The sequence below is a fragment of the Pan troglodytes genome, chromosome 15, assembly GCF_028858775.2.
Source record: "Pan troglodytes isolate AG18354 chromosome 15, NHGRI_mPanTro3-v2.0_pri, whole genome shotgun sequence".
In the NCBI taxonomy this organism is placed as follows: domain Eukaryota; kingdom Metazoa; phylum Chordata; class Mammalia; order Primates; family Hominidae; genus Pan; species Pan troglodytes.
This window is the reverse complement of record NC_072413.2, coordinates 56,457,079-56,471,135: the sequence shown is the minus strand read 5'-3', so window position 1 is coordinate 56,471,135 and position 14,057 is coordinate 56,457,079. Positions and strand designations below refer to the sequence as shown.

Genomic DNA, 14,057 nt, shown 5'->3' with positions numbered 1-14,057 from the left:
AATGGGTTGTACTTCTCACTTACATGAATGTACATCAAATTAAGTAAAATCTCCTGGAGAGACTTTACTTGACTTAAAGTAGTGATATTTATAAAGCTCCATGTGGAAAATAAGTGGATACTCATTTGTACAACCTGATGGAGATGTGACCTCACCAAAGAGTACTGCTTAAGTAACACAACTATAGTAACAATATCCAGAATTCCCTAAAAAGTGGGTAGAAGTCTAGTGGGATCACTTGTTGATGGGGTAAGTAACAGCAATTTGCTCTTGAGTTACCATAGCAGAGACTATCCCAATCCCACATTCATATTCAACAATATATGTTGATACATCTCCTTTTTAGTTTCCATAATTCATTCTTTGAGCATGGCCCAAAATCAGAACATCGTTTTTATAAGGTCCCAAATCCCCACCCAGACACTGGCAAAACAAAAGCAAACACAAATCTTTTACAGGGAAGAAAATAGGATCTAAATACCCAATTTGTAAATTGTCAGATTTTCACCAAGAAAAAAATTTTCTCATAAATTTGTTGTTCATTTTTGTCCTCCCTTCAAAGATGAGATGATGAGAGAAAACTGGGATAGTAACAACAGAAGGAGGCATGTGAGCTATGCTAAATAGGACAAATTAGCCAAATGCAACAATAAACTCTATGAAGCTGGGATATAGGGTATGGCTGAGTGGGGAATGAAGAAGAGCAAAGCAAAGAAAATAGAACAAATAATAACTCCAAGGCTTTAGAGATTGGGTGCTGGGAGAACTGTGATCTCAAAAATGAGAAGCATTTTAGACATACTAAAGATGAGATGCCAGGGGAGCATCAAGCACAATATTCATCAACCAGCAGAACTGCAAGTTGTCGGCCCAAATACATGGCTTAGGGTTCATCAACTGACACAGGATAACTAATGTCAGGAGGAAACTGGAAAAAAACAGAAAAGAGGACAAAGCATGGGAATTAGGGAAATAATTTTATTCAAGTAGCAGAAAATAAAATGAGAAAATGAAGGTCTTGAAGTTTTTTTTTTTTTAAAAAGAGGAAGAATTAACAGAATGAAGTCTAAGCAGCCAACACCAGGAGAAGAGTTTAAGAATCAGAGATGGTCAATAGTGCCTATGCTTGAGCCATACAGTAAAACAAGGATTTGAAAAAGGGAAGCATTTTTGACAAGCAAATGCTGTGAGAAAGGAGTTTCTTGAGGGGGAGGGCAAAAGAAGGCCAGCCCATAAGGACCAAAGAGGAAGTAGGTAATGAGAAATTAAAGTGGTGAATATAGACTCTGAAGTCTAGGATTCGGGCTGTTAAAGGATAGTCTATGAGGGAGAAAGAATAGCTTATCCTGAGGCTGGAAAGAAGAAAAAAAGTAGAGATAATGATAAACAGGAATAAAAAAGAAAAAAAAGAACAAAGTTAGAAAAACTTTCACTATCTAATTTCAAGTCTTACTATTAAATTACAGTAATCAAGAAGTATGGTATTAGTATAACTTACAGGTGAATGGGACAGGATACAAAGTCCAAAAACAAGATGCACACATATATAACCAATTGATTTTCAACCAAGATGTTAAGGTAGTTCAATGGAATAATGATAATCTTTTCAACAAATGGTATTAGAACAGCTGGATACCCATATGCCAAAAAACCCCAAACAAAAAAGAACTTGATCCTTACTTCACACCATAAAACTTAACTCAAAATATACTATAGACCTAAATGTGTCATCTAAAACCATACATCTTCTAGAAGAAAACATAGGAAACTATTTTAATGATCTTGGGTTAGCAAAGATTTTTTTAAAAGCAGCATGCAAAAATCCCTACAAACTACTAGAAAAAACCTGATAAATTAGACTTCTTCAAAATCAATCTTTTTGTCTTCAAAAAATAATGCTGAGAAAACAAAAAGGCAAAACACAAAGTAGAAGAAAATATTTACAAAACATATATCCAATAAAGCACTTATATCCAGAATAGATAAAAAACTTCATACTCAGTAATATGAAGACACGACTCGAACTTAAAAATGGTCAAATGATTTAAAAAGATTTCACCAAAGTAAATATACAGATGGCAAATAAACACATTAAAAAGTTGTACATCATTAATAATTATACTACTCAGGTATTAGTATAGTTAGGGAAATACCTCCACATATGTTCAGAAATGGCTAGAATTATAAACACTGACAACACCAAGTGTTGGGGAGGATGTGGAGCAACTAAAGTCACATACACTGCTGGGTGGAATGCAAAATAGTACACCCACTTTTGGAAATGTTTAGCAGTTTCTTATAAAGTTAAACATTTACTTATCATATGACCAACCAAAATTAAAAGGTTTCTACACAAAGATTTGCTTACAAATGTTCATAGCAGCTTTATTCATAATAGCCAAAAACTGAAAGACTATGAATGTCCATCAACTGGTAAATGGATTGACAAATTATGGTATATCTATACATTATACTATTACTACATGCAATAGCATGATTGTCAAAATATTATGCTAATAAAAGAAGCCAGCCAACAACGGGCTACATATTGCATGATTACATATGTATGAAATTCTAGAAAAGGTAAAAATACAGTAATAGAAAGCAGATCAGTGTTGTTAGGGGCCAGTGGGCATGAGTGAGGTTTAGGAATTGACTGCAAAATGGCATAAGGAAGCTTTTGGAGAAGACAGAAATGTTTTTCTGTCTCATGATTATGTGGCTAATATATAGCTGTGTGAACTTGCCAAACTGGGCCAGGTGCGGTGACTCACTCCTGTAATCCCAGTGCTTTGGGAGGCTGAGGGAGGAGGATCACTTGAGGCCAGGAGTTTGAGATTAGCCTGGGCAATATAGCAAGACCCCATCTCTACAAAATTGATTGACTGATTGATTGATTGATTGATTGAAACAGAGTCTCGCTCTATTGCCCAGGCTGGAGTGCAGTGACGTGATCTTGGCTCACTGCAACCTCCGCCTCCTGGGTTCAAGCAATTCTCCTGTCTCAGCCTCCGGAGTAGCTGGAATTACAAGTGTGTGTCACCATACCCAGCTAATTTTTATATTTTTCATAGAGACGGGGTTTCACTATGTTGGCCAGGATGATCTCAAACTCCTCACCTCAGGTGATCTGCCCTCCTTGGCCTCCCAAAGTGCTGCGATTACAGGCGTGAGCCACTGTGTGCCTGGACCCAAAATGATTTTTAGCTGGGCATGGTGGTGCACACCTATGGTCCTAACTACTTGGGAGGCTGAGGCAGGAGAGCTGCTTGAGCCCGGGAGTTAGAGGTTACAGTGAGTTATGATCATGTCGCTGCAGTCCAGCCTCTAGCCTAGATGACAGAGGGAGACCCTGGCTCTAATTAAAACAAACAAACAAACAAACAAACAAACAAAAAAACTTGTCAAACTGTACACTTAGAAGTGGTGACTTTTATGGCAAGTAAACTTACCTCAAAAAAACAAGGAGGAGGTGGAAAGGAAGAAAAACAGGAGGAAGAGGAAGAGAAGGAAAAAATGGGGAAGAGAATGGGGAGAAGAGCGAAAGGGGAAAAGAGAAAAAGAAGAGGAAGAAAAAAAATGGGGAAGAGAAGCGGGAGTAGAAAAGGAAAAGGGGGAAGGAGAAAAAGAAGAGGAAGAAAAGAAAAAAATGGAGAAGAGAAGGGCATAGGCTCCATAAAGAAAGAGGCTCATTTTAACCATTCAATGAATACTTAAACTCTTGTTGGGTATCAGGCAAGGACTAGGCACAAAAGGAGAAACATCCTTAAATCCTGAGTAATTTATAGTATAAAGAGTGAGATAGATATGGAAACCAACCTTAATATAATCTGATAATTACTATAAGAAAAATATGTACAAAGTACTATGGGGATAACAAAGAGATTTGGGGTGGGAGGTATGAAGAGTGGTTTAATAATCTGAAAGCTGCAATATGAAATAAGAGGGTGAGAGAGAACTAACCATCACCAAAGAAGTACTAGGAAGTAAGGTTAGAAGAGCTTACCTTTTGTTACTGGAGAATTTACTTGACCTCTGGAATATATAAATCCACGATGAACTAAAGCTTTTGTCTTTTAATAAAAACAAAAAAAAAAATTCCATTTCACTTACCAAAGTCAGAAGTCAGTGGTTCACTTGTCTCACTGACTGAAACACTGATATTAGGTGCAATCTGTTGCTGGACTGGAAAGAGCCCAGAGATAATTCTTGACATTATTTCTTGCTCTACCCTGAGAGGATGGTGGGGCAGATAAAAGTTAAGATTCCTCAATTTGATTGAAATGTAAAAAATGTTAGACATACCACCCCTAAAAATAACCTTTACCAATGCCACAAACATGCTGGTATGAAAGCAGTCATTCTGAAAGTTAAATCTAGAAGAAAAAAAATAAAATGGGCTGGGCATCATGGTACATCTGTAATCTCAACACTTTGGGAGGCCACGTTGGGCAGACTGCTTGAGCTCAGGAGTTCAAGACCATTCTGGCAAACAGGGCAAAACACTGTCTCTACAAAAAATACAAAAATTAGGTGGTACGTGCTTGTAGTCCCAGCTACTCAAGAGTCTGAGGTGGGAGGATGGCTTGAGCCCAGGAGGTTGAGGCTGCAGTGAGCTGTGATCACACCACTGCACTACAGCCTGGGCAATAGAGTGAGACCCTGTCTCAAAAAAAAAAAAAAAAAAAGTACCTCTGAAGAAGATAAAACACACTAAACAGAATCTCCTTGTGGGAGATAGTTTATGAAATCAAATTAAAATCTTTCAGATCAGTCTAATGAAAAGCTTAAAAGAACTCCTAAACTCAAAATAAGACTTTGGCCAATGACTATCTGGCATATCATGTACCTAAACTGTTTCATTTCCACTCTGAGTGCACACATAAAAACCATATAAGATCAGAGCTAGAAAAGATGTCCAGCTGCCCTTTCTTCAAGGTAATACACATATAGGCTGTATTATAGGTAGTTTTCCTCTTAAAATGTAAAGAAAAAATTTATTTCCAAAGTCATCTTCAGGAAGGGAAAGGGGAACAGGAGACTTCTAGAACATTTCTTTAGTGCAGTTAATAGACTTCTTAAAAATTATTATATAATAGGTGTTCATTGTAGAAAATTTAGAAAAAAATGTAAGAGTTTAAAAAATTGATAAAGCTCACCTATAATCCTAGGTTCAGCAATAAACGCAGTTAATTTGGTATATATGCTTTTTCAAACTTTGTTTTATGCACAGTTTTTTGTTTTGTTTTGTTTTGAGACAGAATCTCACTCTTTCGCCCAGTCTGGAGTGCAGTGGCACAGTCTCAGCTCACTGCAACATCCACCTCCCAGGTTCAAGCGATTCTCCTGTCTCAGTCTCCCGAGTGGCTGGGACCACAGGTGTGCACCATCGCACCTAATTTTTGTATTTTTTTTTTCAGTAGTGACGGGGTTTCATCATGTTGGTCAGGCTGGTCTCGAACTCCTGACCTCAGGTGATCCACTCACCTTGGCCTCTCAAAGTGCTGGGATTACAGGCGTGAGCCACTGTGCTAGCTGCCTACTTACTTTTGAGTAAGATCTTGTAAACTGGGGTTACATTGTTAGTATCCTGCTTTGTTTATATGCCAGTACATTATTAATATCTTTTTATATCATTAAATTTCTTCTAAACCTAATTTTCATGACTATATTAATATTCAGCCATTTCACTTATTCCATAACTTCCTTAAGGTTTCTTACAAGTAAAAATACAAATAATAGCATTCATTTCATATTCATATGTAACAAGTTACAATTGTTATTGTAATATGTAACAATAATAACATATTACAGCTTGTTGTTATCAGTATGTAACAAACCTAGAACAGTGCCCTCTTTGTAGTGCTAGGTATTATATGGCCTAGTATAGCAGTCCCAACCTTTTTGGCATCAGGGATTGGTTTTGTGGTAGACAATTTTTCTACAGACCAGGGCAGGGGTGGTGGGGTAGGGGGTGGGGGGATAGATTCGGGAGGAAACTGTTTCACCTCAGATCATCAGGCATTAGATTCTCATAGGGAGCGTGCAACCTAGATCCCTCACATGCACAGTTTACAATAGGGTTTGTGCTTCTATGAAATCTAATGCCACAGCTGATCTGACAGGAGGTGGAGCTCAGGCAGTAATGCTCACTCACCCGCTGCTCACCTCCTGTTGTGCAGCTTAGTTCCCTGGTTCCTAACAGGCCACAGACCGGTACTGGTTCGTGGCCCTGGCCTAGCAGCAAACCATAATTACTTCTTTAGGATAAGTTTCTGGAAATGAATCACTGGATTAAAGAACATGTACATTTTTAAGGCTTCCTAATAGTCTGCTTTGCCAGAGTAGACAGATTGAGTACAAATATTCAAGGACAAAAACAATAACCTCCAACAATAGTTAAGCCCTCAGCATTATATCAAACACTTTCCAGTGACTAAAGCAAAGAAAGTTTAATAAACAAAAGAAGACAAGGAATATTTTCAGCCACAATTTAATACTTTCCATTTATATTTTCTACTATGGTTCTATTCATACCAAAAACATTATAAACTTACCATTGAATTAAGCTATTTTCCAGTGTTTCTTTTCTCTCAATTACTTTATCCAGAATATCAGCAGTGGGCTGAAAAGTAGAAGCAACTGGCGGAAATGGAGGACCATTATATTTTGTAGAATCAGCTTTAACACTTCTGTTAAACTCCAGAATTGGTTCAGAGTCTGGAATTTCATCACATTTTTCTTCTTCCTGGTAGTAACAAAAACAAAACTATTATATTCATGTATTTGTTCAACATTTACTGAGTACCACCTATAGGCAAGGAACTAGGTGAATTAAGAAACCCTTCTAAATTAACCAACAGCATTTCTAATTAGGTGGTATCACATTAATTATAATATACACATTAGTCAGACATATCATATTGAGGAACTCTTAATTACACAATCAGTTTGTCTTTTTAGAACCCAATATTCATTTTATGCAATCACAAAATAAACTAGAAAACATAATTATTCCTACATAAAACACTATTATTTCTCTCTAGAAATGTATGAACTTAATAATTATCATTAAAAAATTGATGCTTCCTGATATGGTTTGGATATTTGTCCCCTCCAAATCTCATGTTGAAGTGTGATCCCCAGTGTTGGAGATGGGGCCTGGTGGGCGGTGCTTGGGTCTTGGGGGCAGATCCCTCATGAATGGCTTGGTGTCCTCCCCATGGTAATAAGTTAGTTCATATGAGAGCTGATTGTTTAAAGGAGACTGGCACATCCTCCTCTCTCTCTTGCTCCCTCCCTTGCTTTGTGACACATCTGGACCCTCACAGCCTTCTATCTGAGTAAAACTTCCTGAGGTCCTGACCAGAAGTAGTTGCTGGCACCATGCTTCTTGTACAGCCTGCAGAGCCATGAGCCAATTAAATCTCTTTACTTTTTTTTTTTTCTTTAAGACAGAGTTTCACTCTTGTCACCCAGGCTGGAGTCCAATGGTGCGATCTCAGCTCACTGCAACCTCCACCTCCTGGGTTCAAGCAATTCTCCTGTCTCAGCCTCCCCAGATGCTGGCATTACAGGCGCCCACCACTATGCCCGGCTAATTTTTGTATTTTTGGTAGAGATGGGGTTTCACCATCTTGGCCAGGCTGGTCCTGAACTCCTGACCTCAGGTAATCCACCTGCCTCAGCCTCCCAAAGTGCTGGGATTACAGGCATGAGCCACTGCACCTGGCCTTAAATCTCTTTTCTTTATAAATTACCCAGTAATTCCTTTATAACAATGCAAAATAGACTAATACACTTCCAAAATCACTTTTTGCTCTTATACAACTTATAATTTACATTTAAATATGCAATAAGGTCAGTCATCTTACAGATTATTTGCATTACCACATCATAACCAATAGAGTTATTTCTGGAATTGTTAAAATTTTTATTACAAAAAAATCATATGTGTTTAAAAGTAAACAAATAGTGTCCATGTACTGTATCTGTTACATAAATAACATGAATTGCATTTATCCGCTCCCCAGCTTTAACAATTATCAACTTATGGTCAATCTTGTCTCATCTAGCCACTTTCCCCTTCACATATCATTTTGAAGCAAATCACAGATATCATATCATTTTATCTATAAATAATTCAATCAAAAACACTTTGGGTCTCTCTAAATAGTACAACTCAGTAATATTATTCCATTGAAAAATGAAGTCCACAGCTTATAAATGGCAGAGCTAATACAGGAACACTTGTCTTTGAATGCTAAATTCTCTGCTACTTCTATAACCATTTCTTTCACTTGTATATTGCATAAACAATTACCAAGTACCTTTGCTAGGCATTAGGAATATAAAAATAAATAAGGTCCCTGCCTTCAAAATTCTCATGTGGCACTCACATGAGAAAATACATATCTGTGAGCCAATAACATTAATATGCATATTCTAAAATTGGATTTCATTTTATGATTAACAAAACTGATCTTAGCTCTAAAAGTCAAAGAAACATGATCAAATGTGTTCTTTAAAGTCTACTGACATAATGGTCAAGTAGTTTCAATGTTCTATGATCTTTTGTCCCATCCTTTATAATTTACTTCCACCTATTTTTCCCTCTATTTCATTATTTCTATCATTTCTATAACTCTTCCTTCCATATGGGATATTCCTTTGGATTATAGATTTCTCACAACTTTTTTCTCAATATCAATTAACTAGTCACCTCACCACGAATCCAAAAACCAAAATTAATAGAATGAAAAAAAGACAAATTGGAGGAAAAGAAGCCAAAGGAAGTGGAAAGAAAGAAGAAAGCAGGAAACAGATAGACAAAATCTAGGTGGGAAACGGCAGATAATCATGAAGCTTCATGAAGGCAGATAGGTGATATAGATTAAAGACATTCTAGAATAACAACTTTATAATTTTTAAAATAAAAGTATATTTAACTCAAAAGTAAAAGAAAGTATCTCAAAGCACTGTAACATAATATTGATAGGCCAAAGACAGTCAACAACCTGGAAAAATACCGGTCGAAAAATAATTTCTCATGGTTTCTAAGCTTTGTTACCTGTATGACATCGATTATTTCATCAAAGTTAGTTCCTGGAAACTTCACCTCTTCTTCATCTACCTTCATAATTTCTGGAGTCTAAGAAAACATTTTCAGAAAGTTTTTGTTGTGCTTAACACTTTTAAAATTTATAAGTAATTTATCATATTTCCACCTATAGTATAAGCTTATAATTACATGGTCCTTTTTAATCATTTTAATACCCTATTCAGAATTGATTTAATTAGTAAATGAAATCCAAGCTAGTCCCCAAGCCATTAGGTCAACATTTCAATAGCTTTAAAAAATTAATCAGCTGTTTTTCTGTAAAGGACTCCATCAGCAATATCACTTAATTGATCAACAGGTTGATATAATTGAGACTTCTCTTCCAGAATTAAGATAAAGGAAAGTGTTTACATGTGTAGATCTCTAAGTATAAACATATATGACCTCACACGAAGATGGATACAGAATCAAATAATTCAGGAAAAAAAACAAAATAGTCATTTTACAAATCTAATCATTAGGCCTCATTATATAAAATGTAGTCATGCAATAGCCTCTTACTGACAGCAGAATGATAAACAGTCCAAAAATTTATTGCTTGTTATCACAGAAGTTTCAATAAACAGAAGGTTAAAAAAAATTACTGATGAAAAAATTCAATTAAGCACAAATGTCACTTACGGACAGTTCTATTTCATTACTTGTGATCATGAAAGATTGCTGGTATTCTCTCTCCTTTTAAAACTGTACCCTTGGCCAAATTTGCTTACAATAAACAAAACCTGGGGTAAGTTACAGTGCTATTTTGCTGTGTAGTAAAGCCATAACTTCATTATTCAAAAGTAAATAAATGCCAGGAAGAAATGCATATTTTTGTATCATGTCAACAGTGGGATAACAAGGTAACATTCCAAAATATAAACTCCCAACTGTCACTATAAAATTCATTTAGGATATCTATAATTCCCATGCAAATCAAAGATTCATCACCAAAGTGACAGAAATTCTTTCTTCACATGAGAGTTTCACAACTTAAATTACCAAAAAGTTACACTAAAGATTATCACTTTCCAAATAGTTATAAATGTAAGGATCTGAAACAAACTTTCAAGTTCATAAACAATTCAAAATTTGTTTTGGGCTGGTGTGGTGGCTCACGCCTGTAATTCTCGAACTTGGGAGGCCGAGGTAGAGGAATCACTTGGAGTCAGGAGTTCAAGATCAGCCCGGCCAGCATGGTGAAGCCCCATCTCTACTAAAAATACAAAAATTAGCCGGGCGTGGTGGCAGGCACCTGTAATCCCAGCTACTCAGGAGGCTGAGGCAGGAGAATTGGTTGAACCCGAGAGGCGGAGGTTGCAGTGAGCTGAGATCACACCACTGCACTCTAGCCTGGGCGACAGAGCAAGACTCTGACTGAAAAAAAAAAATTGTTTTCAATCTTTTCTTCAAAATGTAAATTATTATAAGTTATCATTATGATAAAAGGCTTTAAATGGAGTAACATTAGTTAAAATCTACAGTCAGACATTACTCAAAATAATATGATAAAATTCTGAAATATACCTTTATCCAAGTTTGCACAGGAGGAAGAGATGCTTCTTTGGGGCTAGACAGAGGTGAAAGGACATCAGCACTACTATTTGAAATGCTGTCAATATCTACACTGGGTAATACCTAAAACAGAATACAACATTCAGCTTTCTGTTTATCATTTTTACTCAAATATTTTTATGAGTATGTGTATATACATGTGTGTGTGTATACACATATACATAAAAACAAAGCATGCCCTTTAAGTTTTTATTGTGAAGCCAATGGATAACAAAATTTTTTAACTATGAAAGCATATTTTATAAAATATGAAAAATAAAGAGGAAAACACACAAAATTCTATCTTAAGATGACTTCATTTTCACTATTCCCTTTGTCTTTTACTATCTACTTATACATAACTAAAATTTAAAATAGTTTTCATTCTTGATTTTTCATTGTGATTACAAGAACCATAAACACTTATCATGCTTTTGTATAGACTTCATAATTATATTTTTAAATGACTATATAACATTTCAACAAACATGTCTTAATTATTTAATTATGTTTCAATTGGAAAAATTTAGGAAATTTCCAATTTTTCCACTATTATATATATATCACTACAAAAAAAACTTACACACAAACACACACACACACACACACACACACACACACACACACAGTTTTCTTCCTAAACCCTAAATTAATTCAGTATACTAGATAGCCAGATATTGGATTAACTTTCTGGGCCACAGGACATGGATACTTAAGATTCTTGGAAGTACTGGTGAAATGTAATCTTAACAACCTCTATTTACGTCATCAAAAACATAATTAAGTCTAAGTTTTACCCAACCCTCACCAAAATTAGATAATATGATTGTTTCAGCAATAATAGTTTTTAAATGGATGCATCTTATTGTTATTTCAATTTGCATTATCTTGGTTACTGGCAAAACTTATTTAGTTTCCTTGCTGATAAACTGTACTTCCTCTTTTGTAGAGTCTTATTCATGTCCTTTGAACATTTCTAGACTTGGATCTGTGTTTTCTTATTAATTTATAGAGATCTTTATATTTAAAAATTAATGCTTTACTAGCATCTTCGTTTCATATGTTCTTACTGTGTGTTGTTTGCCTTTTAATTTAGGATTCTTTCCCCCCGACCTAGATCCTCTAATTTCCTCCATGGACTGACTGTGCTAGTGATGCTCATTCGTTCAATACACATTGACCGGGTCTGTACTTGGCTCAGGGAGCTGTCCAGGCTGAAGTGTCCCCAGGTCTCCCGAAGCCTCCATAGCTGCTGCACCACTGGGTTACTGGGCCTACACTGTCAGAAGGATGCCCAAAGACTGCTATAAGAGAGGAACACACTTGGGTTCATGTTGGGAGTTCTCTGCCCTGCAAGAATGACTGGAAGTTGAAAGATTCTGCAGCCAGGGCTTTATTGTGCATTTGCTCCTATCAAGCACAGGGCTGGGAATCTTCCTGAGATCCACTGACTGCCTCAGCCCTAACAACTTGGCTGTGAAAACACACTATCAATTTTAGCTGCAGAGTGGAAGTCAATCTATGAGAACGAAGTGTTTGTGGAGCTACATGGGCGATTTCTAAGTCCCTGGGAATCTCTCAGGCTGGTGGGTTGAGGCTGTTCTGTATAAATTTGTGCAGAAGAAATGGATAGTTCGTTTGTTCAGGGAGGAGTGTCCAGTCAAAAATCAGTACTAAGAGCCTGTTGACTGTTCATGTGGTGGCATCCGACAGCTCCAGGATTATCTTCTCCTCAGTGATCAGGATCCAAGAATGAGGCAAGTCTTCTCTCTTCCCAGAGGGCATACTAAGTTGCCCAAGAAAACTCATTTGTCCTGGCTCAATCAAAAGAGGAACCTTGGAGCAGTCTAAGGACTGGAGTGTTCTAATTATTTGTAAGTAAGCAAGGATGGTAAGACGAATACAGGAGTTGGAGTAAATCAGCCAAAAAGTTTACCACAGTTCATGAACGCTTTCCTACAGTTGCCTCCTGACTGGTCAATAGAAAGTCGCATGTAAATACTCATGTTCATCTTTGTCCAGACCTAGTGAAGACCTCAGCTTCTACAGCTGGATCCCAGGCCGAAGGGTAGATGTTTGTGAAATGTCAAAGGGTTTCTTCCCACATGAGCCTGTTGAAGTCTTGTATTCATTCAAGTCTTCTAACATATGTTAGTGTAAAGTCTGAAGTATTAATTATATAAGTCACATATATTGAATTTTTAAAATTAATTATAATACACAGTTCAATTGTTCCCCTTGGAATATCACCAAGCCACTTGTATATAAGTCATTGGCCTAGAAGAGCAGCTTAAATCATGCAAAACAGGATAGAAACATATTAATATCACAGTTTTAAAAATAACAGAGCCGTCGGGGCACAGTGGCTCATGCCTGTAATCCCAGCACTTTGGGAGGCCAATGCAGGTGGATTCACCTAAGGTCAGGAGTTCGAGACAAGCCTGGCCAACATATGAAACCCCATCTCTACTAAAAAAAAATACAAAAAGTTAGCTGGGCATGGTGGCGGGCGCCTGTAATCCCAGCTACTCAGGAGGCTGAGGCAGGAGAATCACTTGAACCCAAGAGGCAGAGGTTGCAGTGAGCCGAGATTGCGCCATTGCCCTCCAGACTGGGCGACAAGAGCAAAACTCTGTCTAAAAAATAAAAATAAATTTAAAAAAAAGAGCCATGATCAAAAGCAATATTTTTATGAAGCAATATAATGGATTTCCATACTAACGTTAAGCAAAAAAATTTTTTCTTCCTTAAAATTTTCTACTCATGCACCCTGGCATACCTGCACAGTAAGCTGAGGAGGATCCTTTTTTTCTGACTTCATTTCTACAATGGCTATGTTAGGTTTCTTTACTCCAGTTTCTACTTTTCGAGATGATGGAGGAATAGAAGTAGTCACAGTTACAGGGTGTGGCTTGCTGACAATCACTCCAGCAGGTGGCATGGTATCACTATTACTTTGGGTTTGTCCTAAGAAGTTTAGGAGAAAAAATAAGTCAGATAGTTCAGGAAAAAAGGGAAAAGTCTAATATACCATCTGGATCTTAATGGCTATATTCTCATATTTAAAAAAGCCCTATCTGACAATCACCCCTCCCTCCATCATCAGCACTGTCGACATGCTCACCATACCCAGTGACTTTTATTAAGCACTTATATGTACTCAACACTTCACATCACTATCTAATTTAAACCTCAAAATAAAGGCTAATAGAAAGCTATTAATACTATCCACATTTTAAAATGTTTATAAACTTTCACTTCCAAAGTCCCACTTGTTTTCTACATATCAAAGAGGGGTAGTACAGTGTACTTGTTGAAAACACAGACTATAAAGCCAGACTGCCTCTGCCTGGGTTTGAATCCTGGCACCATTCTAGCTGTGTAGCCTTTGACAAATTATGTA

At 36.8% G+C, this 14,057-nt stretch overlaps 1 protein-coding gene across 50 annotated transcripts in view; it reads right to left on the bottom strand.

Moving 5' to 3' along the window:
- Positions 1-14,057, bottom strand: part of KIAA0586 — a 119,568-nt gene that overhangs the window by 65,842 nt on the left and 39,669 nt on the right. For all 50 annotated transcript variants that reach the window (XR_010151127.1, XR_010151128.1, XR_010151130.1 and 47 more), the window contains 5 exons: positions 13,434-13,621; positions 10,628-10,738; positions 9,071-9,151; positions 6,558-6,748; positions 4,114-4,232 (listed from right to left, as the gene is read on the bottom strand). Coding sequence is in view for 42 of the 50 variants with exons in the window: in XM_063793433.1 (XP_063649503.1) it covers positions 4,114-4,232; positions 6,558-6,748; positions 9,071-9,151; positions 10,628-10,738; positions 13,434-13,621 (690 nt within the window). In the remaining 8 variants the exon portion in view is untranslated. The remainder of the gene's footprint in view (positions 1-4,113; positions 4,233-6,557; positions 6,749-9,070; positions 9,152-10,627; positions 10,739-13,433; positions 13,622-14,057) is intronic.